Source organism: Narcine bancroftii, chromosome 7, assembly GCF_036971445.1.
Source record: "Narcine bancroftii isolate sNarBan1 chromosome 7, sNarBan1.hap1, whole genome shotgun sequence".
Lineage (NCBI taxonomy): Eukaryota > Metazoa > Chordata > Chondrichthyes > Torpediniformes > Narcinidae > Narcine > Narcine bancroftii.
In genome coordinates, this window is record NC_091475.1 from 176907893 (window position 1) to 176931311 (window position 23419).

The 23419-nt window shown below is 37.8% G+C and overlaps 1 protein-coding gene across 19 annotated transcripts in view; it reads right to left on the bottom strand.

Moving 5' to 3' along the window:
* LOC138739430 (phospholipid-transporting ATPase IB-like) overlaps positions 1-23419 on the bottom strand; it is a 524646-nt gene that overhangs the window by 252791 nt on the left and 248436 nt on the right. For all 19 annotated transcript variants that reach the window (XR_011342240.1, XM_069891443.1, XM_069891442.1 and 16 more), the window contains 4 exons: positions 22957-23041; positions 17048-17187; positions 12493-12631; positions 9930-9994 (listed from right to left, as the gene is read on the bottom strand). Coding sequence is in view for 18 of the 19 variants with exons in the window: in XM_069891443.1 (XP_069747544.1) it covers positions 9930-9994; positions 12493-12631; positions 17048-17187; positions 22957-23041 (429 nt within the window). In the remaining variant the exon portion in view is untranslated. The remainder of the gene's footprint in view (positions 1-9929; positions 9995-12492; positions 12632-17047; positions 17188-22956; positions 23042-23419) is intronic.

Here is a 23419-nt window from a genome sequence, read left to right on the forward strand (position 1 = left end):
CATCTACATTACAATGAATAAGGTCCTAACCTCTTCAATCTTTCTCTGTACTCTAGGTATTTTAAGCCAGGCAATATCCTTGTAAATCTTCTCTGCACCCTCTCCACCTTATCTATATCCTTCCTATAATTTGGAGACCAGAACTGAACACAATACTCCAAACCTGGCCTCACCAATCCCTTAAACAGTCATAGCATCACTTCCCAGCTCCTATACTTTATGCTATGATTTATGAAGGCTAGCATACCAAATGCCTTTTTAATCACCCTGTCAACATGGGAATCCACCTTCAAGGAACGCTGCACCATAACTCCAAGATCTCTTTGTCCTTGTGCATTCCCCAATGTCCTACCCTTTACTATGCATGTCCTACTGAAATGAAGTGCCTCACACTTCTCTACATTAAATTCCATCTGCCATCTTTCAGCCCAACTCCCCAGACAATCCAAATCCCTCTGTAATCCCTGAAAACCTTCCTCACTATCCACTACTCCCCCTATTTTCATATCATCTGTGTATTTACTTACCCAGTTAACCACCCCATCATCCAAATCATTAATATAAATTATGAACAACAGGGGATCTAGCACCGATCCTTGAGGTACTCCACTCATCACAGGCTTCCATCCTGACAGACAGTTGTCCACCATGACCCTCTGCTGTCTCTCCTCCAGCCACTTCTGAACCCATCTTACTTTTTCTCTATTAATTCCTAGTAACAGAACCTTCCTTACTAAACTTTCATGTGGAACCTGATCAAAAGCTTTGCTAAAAATCCAGATAGATTACATCAACTGCCCTACCTTCATCCACCTTTCTTGTCACTTCTTCTAAAAACTCAACAAAGTTCATCAAATACGACTTCCCCTTCACAAACCCATGCTGGGTACTCCTGATCAATCCCTGCTTATCTAGATATTTATACACACCATCTCCAAGAATACCCTCCATAACTTTCCCTACCACCGAAGTCAAGCTTACAGGCCTATAATTACTTGGCCGACACCTCGTGCCTTTTTTAAACAACGGAACTACATTAGCACACTCCAATCCCACTGCACCACATCCTCCTCCAGTGATCGTTGAAAAATCACTGACAGTGCCTCCGCTAATTGCTCCCTGACCTCCCTTAACGTCCTGGGGAAAATCCCATCAGGTAAAGGAGACTTATCCACTTTTACTGACCCTAGAAACTCCAAAAGCCTCTCTTTACTAATCCCTATCTTTTCAATAACTAAGCCATATCCCTCACTTATCTCACATAGTCCAATGTCCTTTTCCTTCATGAACACAGATGAGAAAAAAATCATTTAATATCTCTCCCATCTGATACAGTTCCTCGCACAGTTCACCGCTCTCATGTTCCAGCAGTCCTATTCTATCCTTGACCCTCCTTTTAGTATTCACATATCTGTAAAAACCCTTAGGATTCACTTTTACCTCATCAGCTATCGACACCTCATACCTTATTTTTGCCTAATTTCCTTCTTCAGGTTTTTTTTCCCCTGCAATTATGTAATAATCATACATCTTATCCATTTTTAGCTTCTTAAATTTAGTAACTGCCCCCCTCTTATCCCAAACCAACTTCCTTATTTTTCCAGAAAACCACGGTTCCCTTAGGCTTCTGGCCTTGCCTTTCAATCTGACTGGCCCTTAAAGATCCTGTACTCTCAATATCTCTTTTTTAAATACCCTCCAAATCTCCTCTATATCCTTTCCAGAAAAAAGATCAACCCATACAATTTTCTGCAAATCCCTTCTCATTTCTTCGAATCTGGCCTTACCTCACTCGAAGACCTTCAACCTCAGACCTGACCTATCCCTTTCCATATTTAAGTTGAAGCTATTTGACCCATGATCATTGGATCCGTCACCTGCCCTATTCCGTTCCCTAACAATAGATCTAACTAACACTGCCTCCCCTCTAGTAGGCAGTTCAACATACTGCTGTAAAAAGCAATCCTGAACATATTGTACTTGGACTAAGCTATCCTGCCCTCTCACTGTGTTTCCCAATCAATGTCAGGAAAATTGAAATCCCCAACTATCACAACCCTATTTCTACTATACATCTCATTTATTTCTCTGCACATTTGCTCTTCCAGTTCCCCATAATCTTTTGGTGGCCTATAATGTACCCCTATATTTGTAGCCTCACCTTTCTTATTTTTTAGTTCAACCCACAGAGTCTCTCACAATGAGTCTTCCAGTCTATCTTGCCTTAGCACTGCTATAATATCTTCCCTGACAAGCAATGCCACACCTCCCCCTCATACCCCGACAATTCTCTCACGTCTAAGACAGCAAAATCCTGGAATATTTAACTGCCAGTCACAACCTTCCTTCAACCATGTCTCACTAATTGCTATCACATCATAACGCCACGTGTCAATCCACACCATTAGTTCATCCACCTTGTTTACCACACTCTTTGCATTGAAATTAATGCATCTCAAAGATCTTCCACATTTAACTTTCTGCCTCTCACCCTCTCTACAATTGTTACTATGGCCACTATTTATTACCTGCTGCTGTTCCACCTCCAGATTGTGTGAAAAAGCCTTTTTTCTTTTCCTAAAGACACTGTTCTTGCTCTCCTCCCTTGTCCCCAATCTTACTAGTTTCTTTCTTTTCTTTGGCTTGGCTTCGCGGACGAAGATTTATGGAGGGGGTAAAAAGTCCACGTCAGCTGCAGGCTCGTTTGTGGCTGACAAGTCCGATGCGGGACAGGCAGACACGGTTGCAGCGGAAAATTGGTTGGTTGGGGTTGGGTGTTGGGTTTTTCCTCCTTTGCCTTTTGTCAGTGAGGTGGGCTCTGCGGTCTTCTTCAAAGGAGGTTGCTGCCCGCCAAACTGTGAGGCGCCAAGATGCAAGGTTTGAGGCGTTATCAGCCCACTGGCGGTGGTCAATGTGGCAGGCACCAAGAGATTTCTTTAGGCAGTCCTTGTACCTTTTCTTTGGTGCACCTCTGTCATGGTGGCCAGTGGAGAGCTCGCCATATAACACGATCTTGGGAAGGCGATGGTCCTCCATTCTGGAGACGTGACCCATCCAGCGCAGCTGGATCTTCAGCAGCGTGGACTCGATGCTGTTGGCCTCTGCCATCTCGAGTACTTCGACGTTAGGGATGAAAGCGCTCCAATGGATGTTGAGGATGGAGCGGAGACAACGCTGGTGGAAGCGTTCTAGGAGCCGTAGGTGGTGCCGGTAGAGGACCCATGATTCGGAGCCGAACAGGAGTGTGGGTATGACAACGGCTCTGTATACGCTTATCTTTGTGAGGTTTTTCAGTTGGCGGTTTTTTCAGACTCTTTTGTGTAGTCTTCCAAAGGCGCTATTTGCCTTGGCGAGTCTGTTGTCTATCTCATTGTCGATCCTTGCATCTGATGAAATGGTGCAGCTGAGATAGGTAAACTGGTTGACCGTTTTGAGTTTTGTGTGCCCGATGGAGATGTGGGGGTGCTGGTAGTCATGGTGGGGAGCTGGCTGATGGAGGACCTCAGTTTTCTTCAGGCTGACTTCCAGGCCAAACATTTTGGCAGTTTCCGCAAAGCAGGTTTAAACTCCTAGCAAACGCCCCTGCCAGGAGACTGGTATCTCTGGGATTTAGATGTAACCCATCCTTACAGTATAGGTCCCATCTCCCCCAGAAACGGTCCCAGTGGTCCAAGAACTTAAAACCCTGTCTTTTACTCTACCCCTTCAGCCACAGATTCAGTCTCCACCTGACTCTATTTTTACCCTCACTTTGCATGACACAGGAAGTAATCCAGAGGTTACACATTTTCAAAGGAAAGCATGAGGCAAGCAAGCTGAAACATTTAGAGACCGTAGATCAAGAGAAGAAAGCTAAACTCTTGGATTACTTCAAAACTATTTGAGATAATTTCAAGAGAAGGCCAACACTTAAAATAGATGATTGCTGAAACATCAGAAATTAGAAGAGCCTTCTTGTATCATACAAGATGAATGAATTGACTGCTTTCTTTTTCAATCTTTTCATTGTTTTTTGAGAAAATAATATCAAATACATAGATACACATGATATAAAGTTCAGGTAAGTAAATTAAAATTACAGATAGTAAACAAAATACACATAATCCATGATGTCAATAAAAAAGGAAAAAACCTGTAACAAATGTAATTTCTAACCTCAACCTATTATCTGAGTGATTATAATCAAAACCAGGCATCAACTACTAATTTAAATACTAATAGTTCAATGAAGAAAAATTTTTTTTAATAAAAAGCAAAAATTGATCTATAAATTTTGAAAATAATTGAAAAAAGAACCCCAGAGAGATTTTTTAAATTATTTGTTTTAGTAGTTGAGCACCTAATTTTCTCTAGAGAGAGGGATGTCATCAAATCCACTAACCACTGTGTATGTGTGGGAGGGACATCTTTCCACCGCAACAAAATGAGCCTTAGAGCAATCAAGGAAGCAAAAGCAACTACATGAGATTGAGATGGAGTCAAAATTAAGTCCATTGGTCCACTCATTCCAAAAATAGCAATATAAGAACTGAGTTATTTATATCAAGAGTTAAAGATAGTGTACTAAAAACCTCTTTCCAGTAGTTACCAAGGGAGGGACATTATCAGAACATATGACATAAAGTATCTTCCTGTACACTTATCGCATTTAGAGGATATATTGAGGTAAATTTTAAACTAATTGAAATGTGGAATAGAGGGCCCTATAGACTACCTTAAATTGTAATAAATCACTTCTTAGTTAATTTTGTCAATTGTCAGGTTGCAAATTGAATTTGCAGAAGAGTGAATTATTCCCTTTGGATTATTCCCACTCTTTTGATTCCTCAATCCCTTTTAAAATTGTTTAAAACCAATTCAATTATTTAGGTATTACTAGAAAGATCTCTAACTTGTTTAAGGAAAATCTTCTAATTTTATTGATTCGTATTAAAAAATCCTTATCTCAATGGTCTCTTTCAGGAACATTAATCAGGAGGGTTAATATTAAGATGAATATCCTTGTATGTTTTTCAAGCTGTCCCGGAATTTGCACCAAAATCTTTTTTTGATTCGTTAAACTCAATTATTTCCTCTTTTATATGGAAAAATAAGCATCCCGTTTGGAAAAAAATCCTTCAAAATATTAAGAGAAATGGGAGCTTGACATGACCTATTTGAGACTTTATTACCAGGCAGCAAACATTAAATACATCATTATTTGGATACATTATAATGAATATTCAGGTGCCTCAGAATGGATCAACTTAAGAGATTAAATCCATTAAAAGACATTTTCTTAACTCAATACTTGGAGCATTTTTGCCTTCACTCTTCAAACTAACTGATAATTTGGTAGTTAGACATACTTTGCATATTTGGTTCCAATTTAGAGAGCACTTTGGTTATCATAGATTTTTATTAATTAATCCAATTTTACATAATCCTTTTTTTAAACAATCCTAGCTTCAAGACATTGGATATATTCAATGTATTCAATCTTTCTTGGGCTTGTATATAGACCAAAACCTTGGCTCTTTTGCCAAATTTAAATTACCTAATCAACATTTCTTTCACTATTTACAGATTAGGAGTTTCTTAACTTCATTAACATTGAGGCTTCCCCAAGATTTAGATTTTAATCTGGTCTTGGAAGTATAATTTTAGACCTTTCAGCTCTTTATGAACTACTTTTAAGATTTAGCGATAGTTCTTTATCTAACATTAAGAAAATTTGGGAACATGACTTTCAACAACTGTTTGCTGAAGATACATGGGAGTCTATTTTGAAAAATAAACATTCATCCCCTCACTCTGTTAGACATTCCTTGCTACAGTTGAAAGGAATGAATTGATTGATAAAAGTGGAAATGCTCGTAACATCACTGAGTCATTTATTTTGCCTCCAGTGTCCATAATACTGAGGATTCAAGATTCTATCGTCTTGTAATAAAACAGATGCAATATTACATGAAATTGCACTTATTCAAGATTCACCATCAGCAGAAATTGCCCGGTGGCCATTAGGAGTCAGAGAAAGAGAAGCAAAAGAGAGTCCCTTCAGAGTCAGTGTCCATGGATTTGCATCCAGCGATCCTGCAGCCACAAAGCATTCAGTCCAAACCATTGGCAACCGGAGCTTCAAATCAAAACCTCCGACATAATTAGGAAGCCTTCACACCTGTGGCCCCTGGGGAGCCCCTCCCTCCTTTAGCACTCTCTCACATCCTGGTTCCAATACCTGCTACCTCCAGCCAGTCTCCGGCAGTCCGCAGCCTGGTGCAAGTCCTTTGACCTCAAATCGCCAGCAGTGGATTCTTCACCTTGAGTCACCAATCATCCTCTACCTGTGTGTTCTTCAACCACAGAGCCCTTCATTGGTCAGCTTCTTGGACACCATCACATAGGGTCATCTCCTTTGCTTCTCCACACTCTGCACATCTTGGATCTAGACCCCACAGTCACTGGATTTCAAAATAGAACACCATTGGCTCCTTTAACAGACTGTTTAAAGTCTGTATGGAGTGGTCAGTCGTAGGAATTGGTGGTAGGGCCCCATGGGGTGGTGCTGTGTCTCTGCTCCCTGGGTTCGTACCAGTGTCATGATCTGAACTATGAACAAATGCCAAGGAAACTACTCAGGCAATTCCTTTGAGTAGTTCCACTGTTTCTAGAAAAATTGATGAGATGACATTGAAAAACAATTAGTCATTTCATTACAACCCAAGAAATTCTCTTTACAATTAAACGAATCCACTCTGCAAGAGAGCCATACTCTTCTCATGGTTCATGCCAGATTCTGGAATGGAAATGACCTGATGGAAAAGATATTGTTTGCCAGAAGGATTATAACAGATACAAAGGGACTATTTTCTAAGAAGTTAATTACATAAACGAAAACAGTATTCCATTCGAGAACATAGTTGCCTGTGCTGTTTCAATGGTTGTACAATACAGAGGGTTCATTACACACCTGAAAAATACGACATCTTCAGTGTGTTCATTGCATTACTGATAGCGAACACTTAGTGGCTAAAAACTTTGGAGGATGTTTAAATGCTTTGCTTTCAAATGTCATAAAGACTGTAAACTTTATAAAATCACATCCCCTTCAAGACCATCTATTCCAGCAGCTATGTGAAAAAACTGACAAACATTTCCAGATGCTGCTGTTGCCAACCAAGGTGAATTGGCCGTCCAAAGGAAATTGTCTTAATTATTTTGTTGCACTCTGGGACACAATTGTTTCCTTTCTTTCTCATAACAAGCATGGAAAAAAACTCTTGCAGATATCTTTGACAAACTCAATTATTAAAACAAGACCTTACAGAGAAAACACAAAAGTTTGAATTTTTACAACTTCCAAAACTGAACAAGACTGCAGAGGCACTGAAGGACGATAACATTATTGTTTATGAGAAGCACCTGAAGCAAATGTACACATAAAAGATTTAATGACCTGTTAAACCTCAATATCCTGCATTAGATATTAGATCCATTTGAGGAACAACCTACTCCTGTTGATGCAGAAATTCAATGTTGACTGATCTTCAGAGAGATATAATTGCACACCGCAAGTTCAATCAATTTAAAAGATTTTCGGGTTAAGAGTGACCTGCCAAATAGGTCTCCCAAGGTATGGGAAAAGGCCAAAATAATTTTTATTGCCTTTCCATCAATGTACTTAGTTGAATGAGGATTCAGCAAGGAAGTTCCATTGACAAAATTCAGGAACAGAGTTGATATTGGAGCCTAACATCAAAAAACTTGCACAGGAACATCAAGCTCAAGTATCTCATTAAAATTTTCATTTTGTAAAAATTTTTATATATATATCTATATACACATATAGATATATATATATATATATATATATATATATATAAAGTTTTTACATCCTTGAATTTATGCTCAAGGTTCCCTAATGACTCATCGTGCTTTCAGAACCTTTTTGTAAAATGTATAGAACACTACAGCCCTTCGGTCATATATGTGCTGACCCATATATTCCTTCAAAAGTACTAAACCCATCCTACTCTAACCCTCTCTTTTTCTTCCATCCATGTGCCTGTCTAAGAGTCTCTTAAATTTCCCTGATGTTTCAGCCTACACCACCATCCCAGGCAAGGCATTCCAGGCACCCACAACTCTCTGTGTATAAAAAAAACCTTATATCTAATGACTCCCCTAAACATCTCTCCCTTCACTTTGTACATATGTCCTCTGGTGTTTGTTATTCTTTCCCTGGGAAACAGGTGCTGGCTGTCAACCCTATCTATGCCTCTCATAATCTTATAGACCTCTATTAAGTCTCCTCTCATCCTTCTATGCTCCAGAGAAAAGTACCAGTTCTACTAAGCTTGCCTCATAAAACTGGTTTTCCAATCCAGGCAACATCCTGGTTAATCTCCTCTGCACCCTCTCCATTGCTTCCTTCCTATAATGAGGTGACCAGAACTGAACATAATACTCTAAGTGTGGTCTTTACCAGAGATTTGTAGAGTTGCAATATGACCTCTCTACTCCTCCTGAACTCAACGCACTTATTAATAAAGCCCAGCATCGCATAAGCCTTCTTAACTATCCTATCAACTTGTGTGACGACCTTGAGAGATGTATGGATTTGAACTCCAAGGTCCCTCTGTTCATCCATACTCTTAAGTAAATGACCATTAATCCTGTACTCAGCCTTCTGGTTTGTCCTTCCAAAATGCATCACCTCACACTTATCCAGATTGAATTCCAGCTGCCATTGTTCTGCCCAACTCTGCATCCTGTCTATATCCTCTTGTAACCTTCAGCTACATCCACAACTCCTCCAACATTTGTGTCATCTGCAAACTTACTGACCCATCCTTCTGCCTCTTCGTCCAGGTCATTTATTAACAAAAATCACAAAGAACAGTGGTCCAAGAACAGATTCTTGCAGCACTCCACTAGTCACCAACCTCCAGGCAGAATAGTTTCCTTCCACTAATACTCTCTGCTTTCTTCCTGCAAGCCAATGTTTTAGCCACATAGCCAAGGTTCCACTGATCCCATGCCTCATGACTTTCTGGATAGGTCTTGCATGGGGGACCTTGTCAAATACCTTGCTAAAATCCATATAGCCCCTCATCAATTTCTTTTGTTACCTCCTCAAAAAACCCAATTAGGCTTGAGGCACGACCTTCCCTTCACTAAGCTATGAAGACTGTACTTCGCCAAATGTTCACTGATTCTATCTTGAAGAATTTTCTCCAATAGTTTGCATGTTCATATTTTCTTTGTTCCTACATAATAATGATTTCCTATTTATTTGTTTGTTCTGGAATCACAAGAAGAGTTACACTCAGAGTCAAAGCCTTGTTTTCTTTTCATCTCATGTAACAAATATTTGTTTTTATGTCGTTGGAAGGAGAGGTACGAAAAAAAAATAACTTGACTGCTTCACAAGGGGGCTCAAACATTGAGCAGAGACCCAAGGGAGCCATAAATAAAACAGTTGAGAATGGCTGCTTTCAAGAGCCACTGGTCATTTCAAAGGATGATTCTTTATAAGGGTTAAATATTTTTAAGCCTAATGCCAATTACTCTAAACATACCTGCATCATTCATACTCTAATAAGAGAAATAAGAAAAAATTAGCATCACATAATTCAAACATTGGCCTCATCAAATCAATGTGTGCAAAATCTGCGCACCAATGTTGCTGGTCAGTTGCACAGGCTAGTATGTCAGTCAAAACATTGTGTATGATTGTATAATGACACTTCAACCAACATTACAAAATAACCGATTATGAAAACCAAATGCTAAATTCAGTTTTTATATTTTTACTGATACTACAACAAGTCATGATTGGATGATGGAAAGCATTTAGACGATGACTGAAATATTTCGGTGTTCACGAAAATAAACATTTAAAGGGTTATAGCATGTGGATGGTTGGAAAGAATGGAATGACTTACATCCAAAGAATCTTCATTCACTATTAGGAGTGTCATATTTTGGGATAAAAGTTTGCATGAATAACCTATCAAAAGAATAGAAAGAAGTGGCAGTCATGAAAAGTAAAATGTCTTCTGAAACAATACTGACAAACACGATACCTACAGATTAATACCTGGCTTCAAGACATGGGGGAGAATATTTTGAAAATGCGGAGTCGGCAAACTTTCCATAAGGGGTGGTATGAAACACTCCTCGAGCTGCTAAATGTAGGTCTCCAAGAAGCCAGAATCAACTAATCTGACATTTTAATAAATTTGGAAGCCACCACATTTCATCTTTAAACCAGGCTCACTGAAGGCAGCGATACAACGATGCAATATTCTTGAGCTTGGGTTGTATGGGAAGGAAGAAGTGCTGGTGAAAGAAAGGAAAATTCCTATTGCACTTTTGAGCAATTATAGACATTAGATGGGGATGGCATTTCCTGATATTTGCCATAAAATATCATCTAAATCTATTCTTACTGCAATAGCTCACAGATAAAATTTTTTTCTTCATTTTAAATGCCATATTATTTTCTTATCCTCGGAATTAACTCATCCACTACTCTTGCTCTTCACTCTCCACTGTGAATCTGGTCTCTTTTCCTTTTCTAATCCAAATTGATATATTTCACTTGAGGTGACATTCATAGTTTCCAATTTATGCCAGAAATTGTTTTTCAAATAATAATTATATATTAATTCCTCCTACAAAATGTATTACTCCCAGAACCCCACCTAACTATGGCATCCATGTCCCCTGCATTATCATTAACTGATCACCTTGACCCAACTCTAAATTTCACTATAACTCGCATCTGTTTCTTTTAGTTATTAGGTTCCCATCTTGAAGACCCAAATAGCCCTTATCCTTCACTACCCTCCTCTGTCTGCATACTGAGCAGCTTCTCTTTTAACTTGACAGACGCTTCAAATACACGACATTTATATGGAAACCCATTAGGAACAGACTGAATAAATGGAATATCTATTCAAATTTAGGTTTTCATGTGCCATTTCTCATCTTGGATTTTATTGTGGAGATCCTCATCTCAAATTAAACCAGCTTCAGATATTTGGCATATCCTCTTTTTCTAGCCAGTCTTTTTCAACTCTTCTTATCCCACTATTCTTTGAAACAGGTTATTGATCAATATAATAAAATTTCAAGATTTGCTGGACTATTAGATCTTACTCAACTCCCTAACATACTTAAATTCAATTAAAACAAAGTGATACAATATTTAATAAGTGGTAATTTTAAAAGAAGCACAGGAAACTGCCCTGGTCAGTTCAAAGAGAGCCCCAGAACCAGAACCCTGGGGACTTGAAAGATTGTCAGACATGACCTTGTACACATCCCATATGTAGAAAGGTGATTTCCCATGATGGGGGAGCATAGGACAAGTTGACACAACTTCAGGATTCAAGGGCATCAGCTTAGAACTGAGATGTGGAAGAATTTCTTCAACCAGAGGGTGGTAAATCTGTGGAATTTGTTGCCACAGTGGTTGTGGAGGCTAGGCTTATTTAAGGCAGAGATTGATAGGTTCTTATTTAGCCAGGGAATCATAGATTATGGGGAGATCAGGCACAGGCCAAGTGGGAAAATGGATCAGATCATGATTAAATGGTGGGGCAGATTCGATGAGCTGAATTGCCTATATCTAATGGTTTTATGGTCTTGTATTTTTTTTTAAAAAAAGATATCTTATTAACCCGTTGTGCTAACTTTAATGTTGGTACACCAGTTTCAAAGTCCCTCAGTTCCTCCACGCCACACAATATTCTGACACTTACTGTGTATTCCATTGCTTTGTTGAACCTTCTCTCTCTCTTTTCTGGGTTAAATTTCATCGCTGCTTTTCTGCCAAAGTCACCAACCCATCAATACCCTCCAACAGTGTAAAGTTACCTTCTTTGTTGCCCGCAAAGCCAATTTCTGTATCATTAGTATGATTTAGGTCCAAATCATTTTTAGTACAAATAGGAAGGAATCATGCATTGACCCCTGTGGAGTCAGATAACAGGCACCAATTACCCTGCATCCCTTTGCTGACTGCCTTTTGAGACAATTCTTTAAATCTCTAATTTTCTTTTTTGTTAAAACAAAAATCAGTTAGACCCCAGATTAACTATGGATGTATGGAGACACGCAGCAGATTGCAAATACGGAAACCTGGAGCAACAGTCTGCTGGAGGACTCAGTAGGTTGAGCAGCATCAGTGGGAGAAAATAAAATTGAACCAGTCTTGATGAAGAGCTCTGGCCCAAGACAATGACAATTCTTTCTCTCCCACTGATGCTGTTCAACCCATCAAGTTCCTCCAGCTGACATAAGCTGCCCTCAGTGAATCTCTTTATTACCTCCTCAAAGAATTAAAACATTTTAGTCAGAAATTGCCTGTTATTTCAGATGAAGCATTTACATTTGGACATTTTTGGAATAGTTACAATAATGCAAATTATGTATTACAAATCTTACTAGTGTGTCAGCCAATAAAAAACTAGTGTGTACTGCAGTGCATGACAGACAGACCTATGTTAATTGCAGTCTCTTGTTTATCACCAGTAAGGACCCATATTTTGATTCCGGCTTTCATTAGTGTTGTGATGGTATCAGGTACTCCATTCTGAAGACGATCTTCAATGGCAGTTGCGCCGAGTAGCAACAAATTCTGAAAAATGTATTACAAAAAAGTGTTGGTATTCAAATTTATTTAATGTAAGCAACTTCTTTATATTCCATTGAACGGAACTGAGATTAATGGGACAGTTTTGTCCATGCCTGTTTAATTACCCTGGAATGCTTTGATACATTAAAAGTGTGGCTGAAGTGCAAACGGCTATAATGACAGGAAGGTTAGATCTGTTGTTTTATCTCTAAGGGCAAAAAACAAACTGGTGTCAGACTCAGCGAGTCAGACACCATCTGTGGAGGCAGAGCGATGGATGAGACCCTGGATTACAACTACCACTATAAACCATCAATAGTGATTGAGGATCAAACATCTTGCATGTTTCCAGGATTTAGTTCATGCCATATAATGCAGTGCTCATTAATGAGACTCAAATAATTATCCATTGACTCTTCTGAGGAAGCTGTATTTATTTTAACACGTAGATTTTTTTTCTACTTATTATGTTATTTCTCTTATTTGATGTTCACATAGTCAACTCTTAATATCAACGAAGTAAATAACACTTTTAACAGTTTCCGATGTTTAAACAGTGCTGCACTCTGCTGGATACAATTCAAGTAGCATATTAAAATCACAGCAAGGAAGGAGACCACTGCACTCTGTCCCAATCCTCATGCATTTACATCTTTGTCTTCCAGTTATAGATCTCTTGAACACTAGAATTTGTTGCATCATACATTTCTTTCATTCATCATCTTGTTCTCAAGTAAAAAAGGCACATTTTTTTTCAACTTCTTTGAAATTTTTCATAATAAGCTAAAGCCCAATGAATCCAACCCCCCCACCCCTTCAACAGGGAGCCTAAATGCCTCAAAATACTTCAAATGCAACTTAATAAAGTTTTCCATTATATCACCCAAACACCCCACAAATATTATCTGTTGTTTTCCATCCTCATTTATAGATTGCATGCCAACTGCCAAGGCTTGCAAGATCTCAGCCCGATTCGGCCATGTTAAGGATCTAGTGAGCTGCTATTTTAAACAGCAGTAGTTTGTACACGATGTAAATTGGAATAACAGTGCTCCTTCAGTGGTGAAGGAGGAGAAAATTTAGGGCTGTGGATTGGATGCCGTTCTAACAGGCATCAAGCTTCTTGAGAGTCATCTGAGCTGCAGTCATTCAGGAAAGTAAAGAGAAATTGACAATGTGTCAGATTGGTGACCTGTTCTTTTTATAAAATAGTGAGTAAGTTATGAAAGAAGTGTCATTCTGAATCACAAGCTTAAATCCCAATAGAGCAGCTGGGAAAATTATATTTAAATTTTGACTTTTTGAACAAAAAGATACTTCTAACAATCTAAACTGTCCATGAAAAATCAAAAGCAGGAAATATTATTTCTGTGGGGATGAAAAACAAATTGAAGACTCTCACAGAACTGGGAGAAAAATAAAAACAAGCTCGTTAAGCTTCAAAGAGGGTAGAGGAAGAGGGATGGTTCCAAATGAGTAAAATTGGGATGTCTATGGGAATAAGATGCAAACAAGGTTTTCTGGTCAATGGATGAATGGGAATAATTACAATGCGAAAAGAGAGGCAAAAGAACACAAATAAAAGAATGTAGGAGTTGTGAATTACTAAGTAGGAATACGTACCCAGCCAATATCAAACATGGGCATCTGATATAGAGAAATTAAGTTACTTGAAATTGTAAAATTCAATATCAAATCCAGAAGGCTGCAATGCACTCAGTTGAGGGGCCTCCCAGCAACAGTGCAGAAGGTCACGGACCAATAAGATAAATTAACATCATCTACAGGTGATTCATTGAACACACCCTAACGATGTACATCACTGCATGGTATTGGTGAGAATAAGCAAACATAAATCCCCAGGGCTTCATGTGATCTATCCCAAGATGAGATGAGAGACTGGGCAGAGATTTTTAAAATCTGCACTAACTTCAGGTGAGGTGCCAGATGACAAGAGGACAACAAATCAGGTGCTTTAATTCTAGGTTTGCAGGGATAAGCCAGGTAATCACAAGGCATTGAGTCTAACTTCAACAGTAGGGATGATATTCGAGAAAATGTCTGAGATATAGGATAAATCTAAATGGAAAGAAGTAGGGATTAATTAAAGAGAATCAGCATGGCTGTGAGCAGGTGACAAAGTATGAAGAAGGTAGTTCAGTTGTAGTTTATACTGACATCAATAAGGGTTCTAACAAGTCCCATGTGCAATGGCTGTAATACACTCTGATGAGGGGCTGTTCCTGAAGCTCTCAGGGGCCTCCCTGCAACAGTGCAAGAGGCCAGAGTAACAAAACAACTTAACAACAGCTACAGGTGCACCATTAAACACATCCTATCAAAGTCCATCACTGTGTGGTACAGAAATTGCTCGACCCAAGGCTGCAAGAAACTGCAGGGGTTGTGAACATGGTTTAGATCATCATACATACACCCCTCCATTGATGTCGTCTATAACTCCAACCTTGGAAAAGCAGCCAACATATTAAGAGACTCATCCCACTCTGTGAGAGACTTGTCCAAGAAGTTTAATTCCAAGCTATCCAAGGCACTTAGTCAAACTGGATCTAAAATTGGCTGGATAATAGGAGACAATGAAGGTGGAATGTTGTTTTTGAGATTGGAGCTGTATGGCCAGTGATTTCACACAGGGATCGGTGCTGGAACTCTAACAATTATGATGTACATCAACTATTTGGATATGAACATTTGAAGTATTATTAGTAAGCTGCAGACAATATAAAAATTAGTGTGCTGTTGATAACCATGTATTCTTAAACCACAGTAAGGTACTGATCAGATGGACAGAGAATGGCAGATAGAATCTAGGATGCTTCTTTGGGAAAACTTACAAGGCATGCTAAAATCCTTGGCAATGTTGAGGATCAGAGAGATGGACAAATGTTGTAGAAGTCCAAACATCCCTAAAATGACAGCACAAGTAGACAAGATGAAGGCAGAAGCATACAAGATAATGGGTCTCTTGATCAGCATGGACGAGTTGGGTCAAAGGGCCTGTTTCCATGATATCCAACTCGATAGACGAGTACTTGGTGGTTATTGAAGTTTGAAGGGGCCTGTTCCAATGCTGTGCACATCAAATCTGATTTTGTGTGAAGTACAATTCCAATCAGCAGAGTTTTCCACTGACTTTCTTTCCCCCCCTACCATTATATTCTTGAATGGACTATTCTCCTACCCATGAGATGATCTCTGATCTAAAATCTAACTCAAAGCCTTGCAAGTGCTTTTAAGATCACTTTTCTCTGCAACACTATATTCTACACTTTTATTTTGCACAAACTGCTGTACTTGTGCATGGCCTTGTTGACTCTCACTACATTTCTGGGATGCATTGCTGGTCCATATTTGGACTAAAGGTGTCATGAGCTCCAAAGCCTGGTGAAACACAAACAGAACATCTCTCAGCAGATTACAGGATGCAAGTGTCATTTAACAGCACTGTTAACAACTGAAAGTCAAGTGATAGTTGGCTAGATTGAATGTGTCCAGTTTTTTTTTAAAAAAGATAAGGACCACAGTCACAAGGCCTTTGTCCACGAGCCCTGTCCCCCAGTTAATCTAAAATCCCCGTACATTTTTGAATGGTGGGAGGAAACTGGAGCACATGACGGGCCCATGCAGACACAGGTAAAACATACAAACTTCTTACAGTGTCAGGTTTGAACCCAGGTCACTGGTGCTGCAATAGCTTTGCGCTAACTGCTGCAATAACTGTGCCACCCTGAGGGATCCCTTTTGTGAACGGACGTACCTATGTAACGACCCATATTATCAAATAGATGCCAAAATTCTAACTGCATTGCTTCAACTCACAGTGGCATAGATTGTTCTAGGGGACCTCTGGCACTATACCTGGCTCCAAATTCTTTACTTTAATGAGTGCTCAATGCAGATTTATTCACATCATGTGGGTATGATAATAATGAGCACACTATGAAATGTAAAAGTAGTTGTCCACAAAATTAAAATATTTTTAAAAAATGCAAATGTATTATTTTCCTCCCCCAGATGGAAACCTCCACTCAATCTTTATTCACCAGTGAAAAAATAGTGGGCCAGCCTTCCCTCAGGGCACTACACTCACCTGTTACTATCGCTTCTATTCTACTGCATGAAAGAACTACTTCAACAACACATTTTCTCAAGGCTTGATTCAAACTGAAAGCAAGCTCATCATTATTTGTTCAGAAATATCAATAGCTGTGAAAAAAGAACATCTTCCCTACAGCTGGTTGCACACTTGGCAACTTATTAACTAGCCGCAGCCAAAGAAGGAAGATGGACCTTTTGTGACCGAGCAATAGGCTCAGTATAACAAGCAAGAATCTCTGTGGTGTGCCATCACATACCATCAATAGGTATATTTGTAGTAAAACTGCAGTGTTTAGTTCTCACCTTTTCAATGAGTTCATAGCACTGCTCAAGCCTCGTGGTTCTGTTCTGAAGAGTTGTGCTGGCTTCATTATAAATTTGTACCCACTGTTTATAGTCATGAAATTCCAGGTCAGTATATGCAAAGCACAATGTCCTTAAACCTGAAAAGGAATTGAAGTCTGTTCAGCAATATTTGCAAACCATGACCAGAAATATACTTATTCAAAATTGGACAGAGAGAAAATTAAATTATTCTAAAGGAATGGATGAGGGAGAGAATGAACAAGAGCAAGGAACTGGAGGGATGGGAGGAGGAAGTGGGGAGAAGGAGTATCACATATAGTTCTGGTATCTCTACGAAAGGATAAAACTGTGATAAAAGGATCTCAATGAAGGTCAACTAGATTAAGTTTTGGGATAGAGGTTCAGAGGGGCGGGAAGCTAACTGCCCTATGCGGAGTGCTGTCCAGAGTTAAGAAATGAGAGATGATAGCTTTGAAATAAAGAGAATTCTTGCAGGTCTTGGCAATATAGATTGGGGAAGGATGTTTCCTCCAGCTCTGGAGTTTAAAACCAGGATTACAAATTCAAAATAAGCAATTAGCCATTCAGAACCCAGATGTAAAGTTCTTCATCCAGTGGACATTTATTCGCATCAAAGGAGACTATGAGGCTTAGTTATTAAGGATATGCTGAACAAGATCAGCCTGCAATAGTCAAAATGACCTGCTTCTATCCTTTACTTAAATATTTTTTTTATTTATTATTTCACTGTGAACCATGGTAGTAACAATATATACAAATATACACAGTGACATTTTCATTCCCCCCCCCCCCCATGATAACTTGGAAAATGGAAGCAACCTTAAAAATACAACAATGATACATAGAAATGAACAAGTGTATTCCATTAGAAAAAAATTACTTACAATCTAATAAGACGAATATGCTCTTCTATCCTGACCACAAGAGGGCCAGAGCAAAAATAAAGTGCAAAAGCAACTGCCAGAACTCTGACTAAGTAGTTAGCTAATTTGTGAAAATAAATTGACTGTCGACGTCTGGAGGGGAAATAAAATCATCTTTACTTTTGCTGAAATACAGCTTTCATAACCACACTCACTCATGATAATGTTTGAAAGGTTAAACCTGAAAAGAAGCAATCACCCCTCCATTATCAATTTCTTGTAAGCCATTAAACTGCCAGTTAAAGAGTTGACAAAGCACATGCTATATAACTGAAGGTGACAGAGAGCTCATTTAAGCAATGAGATAGATTCCTTGTTTTTTTTTTAAATTTTTTTATTTTTCACACTATAGATCACATTATTCAAGATATACACATTTCTCCTTTCAAATATATACAGTGTCATTTTCTCCCCCCTCCCTCCTCCCCTCCCCCCCCACCTCCCCCTCCATCCATTCAAAACTCTGAGTCCAAGATACATCAAACCCATCAAACAATGTTGTCACTCAACATTAACGAACAAAAACTTCCACTGAGTCAATTCTTTCCATTCTCTTTTCCTTTTGTCATTTTAGGTGATAGATGTCCCGGTAGGTTTTCTCTATTATATTCCATGTACGGCTCCCATATTTGTTCAAATAATGTTATATTATTTCTTAAACTATATGTTATTTTTTCTAATGGAATACATTTATTCATTTCTATATACCATTGCTGTATTTTCAAATTATCTTCTAATTTCCAGTTTGACATAATACATTTTTTTTGCTACAGCTAGGGCTACCTTAACAAATCTTTTTTGTACACCCTCCAAATCAAGTCCAAATTCTTTATTTTTTATGTTACTTAGGAGGAAGATCTCTGGGTTTTTTGGTATATTGCTTTCTGTAATTTTATTTAATATCTGGTTTAGATCTTCCCAAAATTTTTTCACCTTTTCACAAGTCCAGATTGCATGAATTGTTGTTCCTATTTCTTTTTTACAACGAAAACATCTGTCAGATACTGTTGGATCCCATTTATTTAACTTTTGAGGAGTGATATATAACCTATGTATCCAATTATATTGTATCAAACGTAATCTCGTATTTATTGTATTTCTCATAGTTCCTAAACATAACCTCTCCCATGTTTCCTTTTTTATCTTTATGTTTAGATCTTGTTCCCACTTTTGTTTAGTTTTATCATTTATTTCGTCATTCTCCTTTTCTTGTAATTTGATATACATGTTTGTTATAAATTTTTTAATTATCATTGTGTCTGTAATCAGATATTCAAAATTGCTTCCTTCTGGTAACTTCAGACTACTTCCCAATTTATCCTTTAAATAGGATTTCAATTGGTAATATGCCAGCACTGCATCTTGTGTTATATTATATTTATCCTTCATTTGTTCAAAGGATAATAACTTATTCCCCGAAAAACAATTTTCTATTCTTTTAATCCCTTTTTTCTCCCCTTCTCTAAAAGACAGGTTATCTACCGTAAAAGGGATTAGCTGATTTTGCGTCAGTATTAGTTTTGATAATTGGTAGTTTGTTTTATTTCTTTCTACATGAATCTTCTTCCAAATATTAAGCAAATGGTGCAATACTGGAGAGTTCCTATGTTTTACCAATTTTTCTTCCCATTTATATAATATATGTTCAGGTATCTTCTCCCCTATTTTGTCTAGCTCTAATCTAGTCTAATCTGGCTTTTCTTTTGTTTGGTAAAAATCTGATAGATATCTTAATTGTGCGGCTCTATAATAATTTTTAAAATTTGGCAGTTGTAAGCCTCCTTGTCTATACCATTCTGTTAATTTATCTAATGCTATCCTCGGTTTTCCTCCTTTCCATAAAAATTTCCTTATTATTTTCTTTAACTCCTTAAAGAATTTTTCTGTCAAGTGTATTGGCAGTGCCTGAAATAGGTATTGTATCCTTGGAAAAATGTTCATTTTAATACAGTTTATCCTTCCTATTAGTGTTAATGGTAAGTCTTTCCAATGCTCTAAATCTTCCTGTATTTTTTTCATTAGTGGATAATAATTAAGTTTATATAGATGGCTGAGGTTTTTATTTATTTGTATACCTAGGTATCATATTGTTTGCATTTGCCATATAAACAGTGATTCTTTCTTGAATTTTGAGAAATCCGCATTATTCATTGGCATTGCTTCACTTTTATTTGCATTAATCTTGTATCCCGACACTTCTCCATACTCCTTCAATTTCTTATGTAATTCTTTTATTGATGTTTCTGGTTCCGTTAGGTATACTATAACATCATCTGCAAATAAACTGATTTTGTATTCCTTGCCTTTTATTTTTATCCCTTTTATTTTATTTTCTGTTCTTATCAGTTCTGCAAGTGGTTCTATGGCTAACGCGGACAATAAGGGCGATAGTGGACAACCCTGTCTTGTTGATCTGCTTAAGTTAAAATGTTTTGATACATATCCATTTACTGTCACTCTTGCCAATGGCCCCTTATATAATGCTTTAATCCAATTAATATATTTCTCTGGTAAACTAAATTTTTGTAGTACCTTGAATAAATAATTCCATTCTACTCTGTCGAAGGCCTTCTCTGCGTCTAAAGCAACCGCTACTGTTGGAGTTTTATTCCCTTCTACTGCATGAATTAAGTTAATAAACTTACAAATATTATCTGTTGTTCGTCTTTTTTTTATGAATCCAGTTTGGTCTAGACTTACTATTTTTGGTACATAATCAGCTAATCTGTTTGCTAATAATTTAGCTATTATCTTGTAATCTGTGTTAAGTAGAGATATTGGTCGATATGATGCTGGTGCAAGTGGATCTTTCCCTGCCTTTGGTATTACTGTAATTATTGCTGTTTTGCACGAATCTGGTAAGCTTTGTGTTTTATCAATTTGGTTGATTACTTCCAGGAGGGGAGGAATTAATAAATCTTTAAATGTTTTATAGAATTCTATTGGGAGACCATCCTCTCCTGGTGTTTTATTATTTGGCAGATTTTTTATTGTCTCTTGTATTTCTACTATTTCAAATGGTTCTATTAATTTATTTTGTTCCTCTGTTTGTAATTTCGGTAGTTCAATTTTAGTTAAGAATTCATCTATTTTGCCTTCTTTCCCTTCGTTTTCAGTTTGGTATAATTGTTCGTAGAATTCTCTGAAATTTTCATTAATTTCCGTTGGATTATATGTGATCTCATTAATTCTTCTCTATACACTATATATTTTCTTTCAAATGCACATACACTTATGTAATATATGTATTATATATGTATATAGTCCTATACACACGTCTTTTTAGTTCGCAGTCTTTTGTACTCTCGTTACACGTCTTCATCTCTCAGTCTATTTTGTAATTGTTCTGCAAATTTTCGTGCTTCCTCTGGATCCGAGAATAGTCTGTTTTGCTGTCCTGGAATAAATATTTTCAATACCGCTGGATGCTTTAGTATAAATTTATACCCTTTCTTCCATAAAATCGCCTTTGCTGTATTGAACTCCTTTCTCTTCTTCAGGAGTTCAAAACTTATATCTGGATAAATAAAAAGTTTTTGCCCTTTGTACTCCAGTGGCTTGTTGTCCTCTCTTACTTTCTCCATTGTTTTCTCCAGTACCTTTTCTCTTGTAGTATATCTTAGGAATTTTACTAAAATGGATCTTGGCTTTTGTTGTGGTTGTGGTTTAAAGGCTAATGCTCTATGTGCCCTTTCTATTTCCATTTCTTGCTGTAGTTCTGGACATCCTAAGATCCTGGGGATCCAATCTTTTATAAACTCTCTCATATTCTTGCCTTCTTCATCTTCCTTAAGGCCCACTATCTTTATATTATTTCTTCTGTTATAATTTTCCATTATATCTATTTTCTGAGCTAACAGCTCTTGTGTCTCTTTAACTTTTTTATTAGATTCTTCTAATTTCTTTTTTAAGTCCTCTACCTCCATTTCTACTGCTGCTTCTCGTTCTTCCACCTTGTCCATTCTTTTTCCTATTTCTGATATGGTCATATCTAATTTATTCACTTTCTCTTCTGTACTGTTTATTCTTCTTCTTAAATCACTAAATTCTTGTGCTTGCCAATCTTTAAATGAATCCATGTATTCTTTAATAAGAGAAAGTATATCCTTTGTCTTGCCTTTCCCTTCTTCTTCTATTTCACTGTACTCTTCCTCTTCCTCTTCTTCTTCCTCTGGGTTGGCCATCTGTTGTTTCTTTGTTGTCCTTTTCTTCTCTTCTTTCTTGTTTTCGTTGTCTTCTATGTTCTCCTCTTGCTGCAGGTGTTCTGCAGCTGTCATTGCTGGCTGTGGAGATCGACTCCCCAGCTGGTCACCCCTCCCGTCGGTGTGTTTTTTTGCATGCGCGGTTGCGCACTTTTACTCGGCTCAGCGAGCCATTTTTGTAGTCCACTTTCTACCGACCTGAGGGAGCGGGTTTCTCTCTCCACCGTGGGCCTCTTCGAACGGGTAAGGCCTTCTCCTTCTTCTTCCGTTGTCTTCTCTTCCTCTCTTCTTACCGTTGGTTTCGACTTTTCTTTTCTCGTCGCCATCTTCTTTCCACCTTTATATTCACTTTACTTTAATTTTTATTTTTGTGCCTTTGTGCTTTCCTTTATTTTTTTCAACTTTTCTGGAGAGGGCTGGAGTTCACCGTCCGGCCACTACTCCATCATGTGACTTCCCCCCCGATAGATTCCTTGTTCAAGTAAACTTGCCTTTATGCCACAGATGTGGAACCAAACCAAAGAAAGTCAACTCAACTCCAAGGACACCATATCAATGGAATGAATTGTAGAACCAAAATAAGAGGGAACTGACACTATCATGGATTTTTTTTTTTAAAAAAGCACCACTAACAGGGGATGAACTTTTAGGCACATGATTTTCTTGCCACAGTAGCAATACTATAATTTTATTCCAGACCAGCTTTTAATCCAAGTCTTATCCATATCATAAAGTGTATTTTACCTTAGAGTTTCCTCACCTTCTGTTGCAAACTGATCAAGGTGATTCAATGTTTGATCTCTGTATTTTGACAATTCGGCAAGTCTCTCATAAATGACATTGTCCTGTTTAATAGTAAGACATTTATTTAGTTCGCCTTTCAAATACCTTTTTCAAATACCGAACAATACAAGATGATTTTGTTTGAAAATTAAATCTATTGTTATTTAGAGAATTTAACTGAAAATTTTTGCAAGTTATTAGGCTGAGAACCTGCACCTTTTAAAAAAATTAAATACTGTTCAAAAGGGGGCTGATTGCAATGGTTTAAAATAACATTTTTTACCTATAATAGACAAGGATGCACTGCTTCCAAGTCTAACAGTGATTAACTGAGCAGATCCAAAGTTCTTAACATGTTGGGTGGTCACCTGTCAAATAATTTGACGTGTAACATTAAAGTCTGCATTTTAAGTACCAATATTGATTGATATGTTCAACTA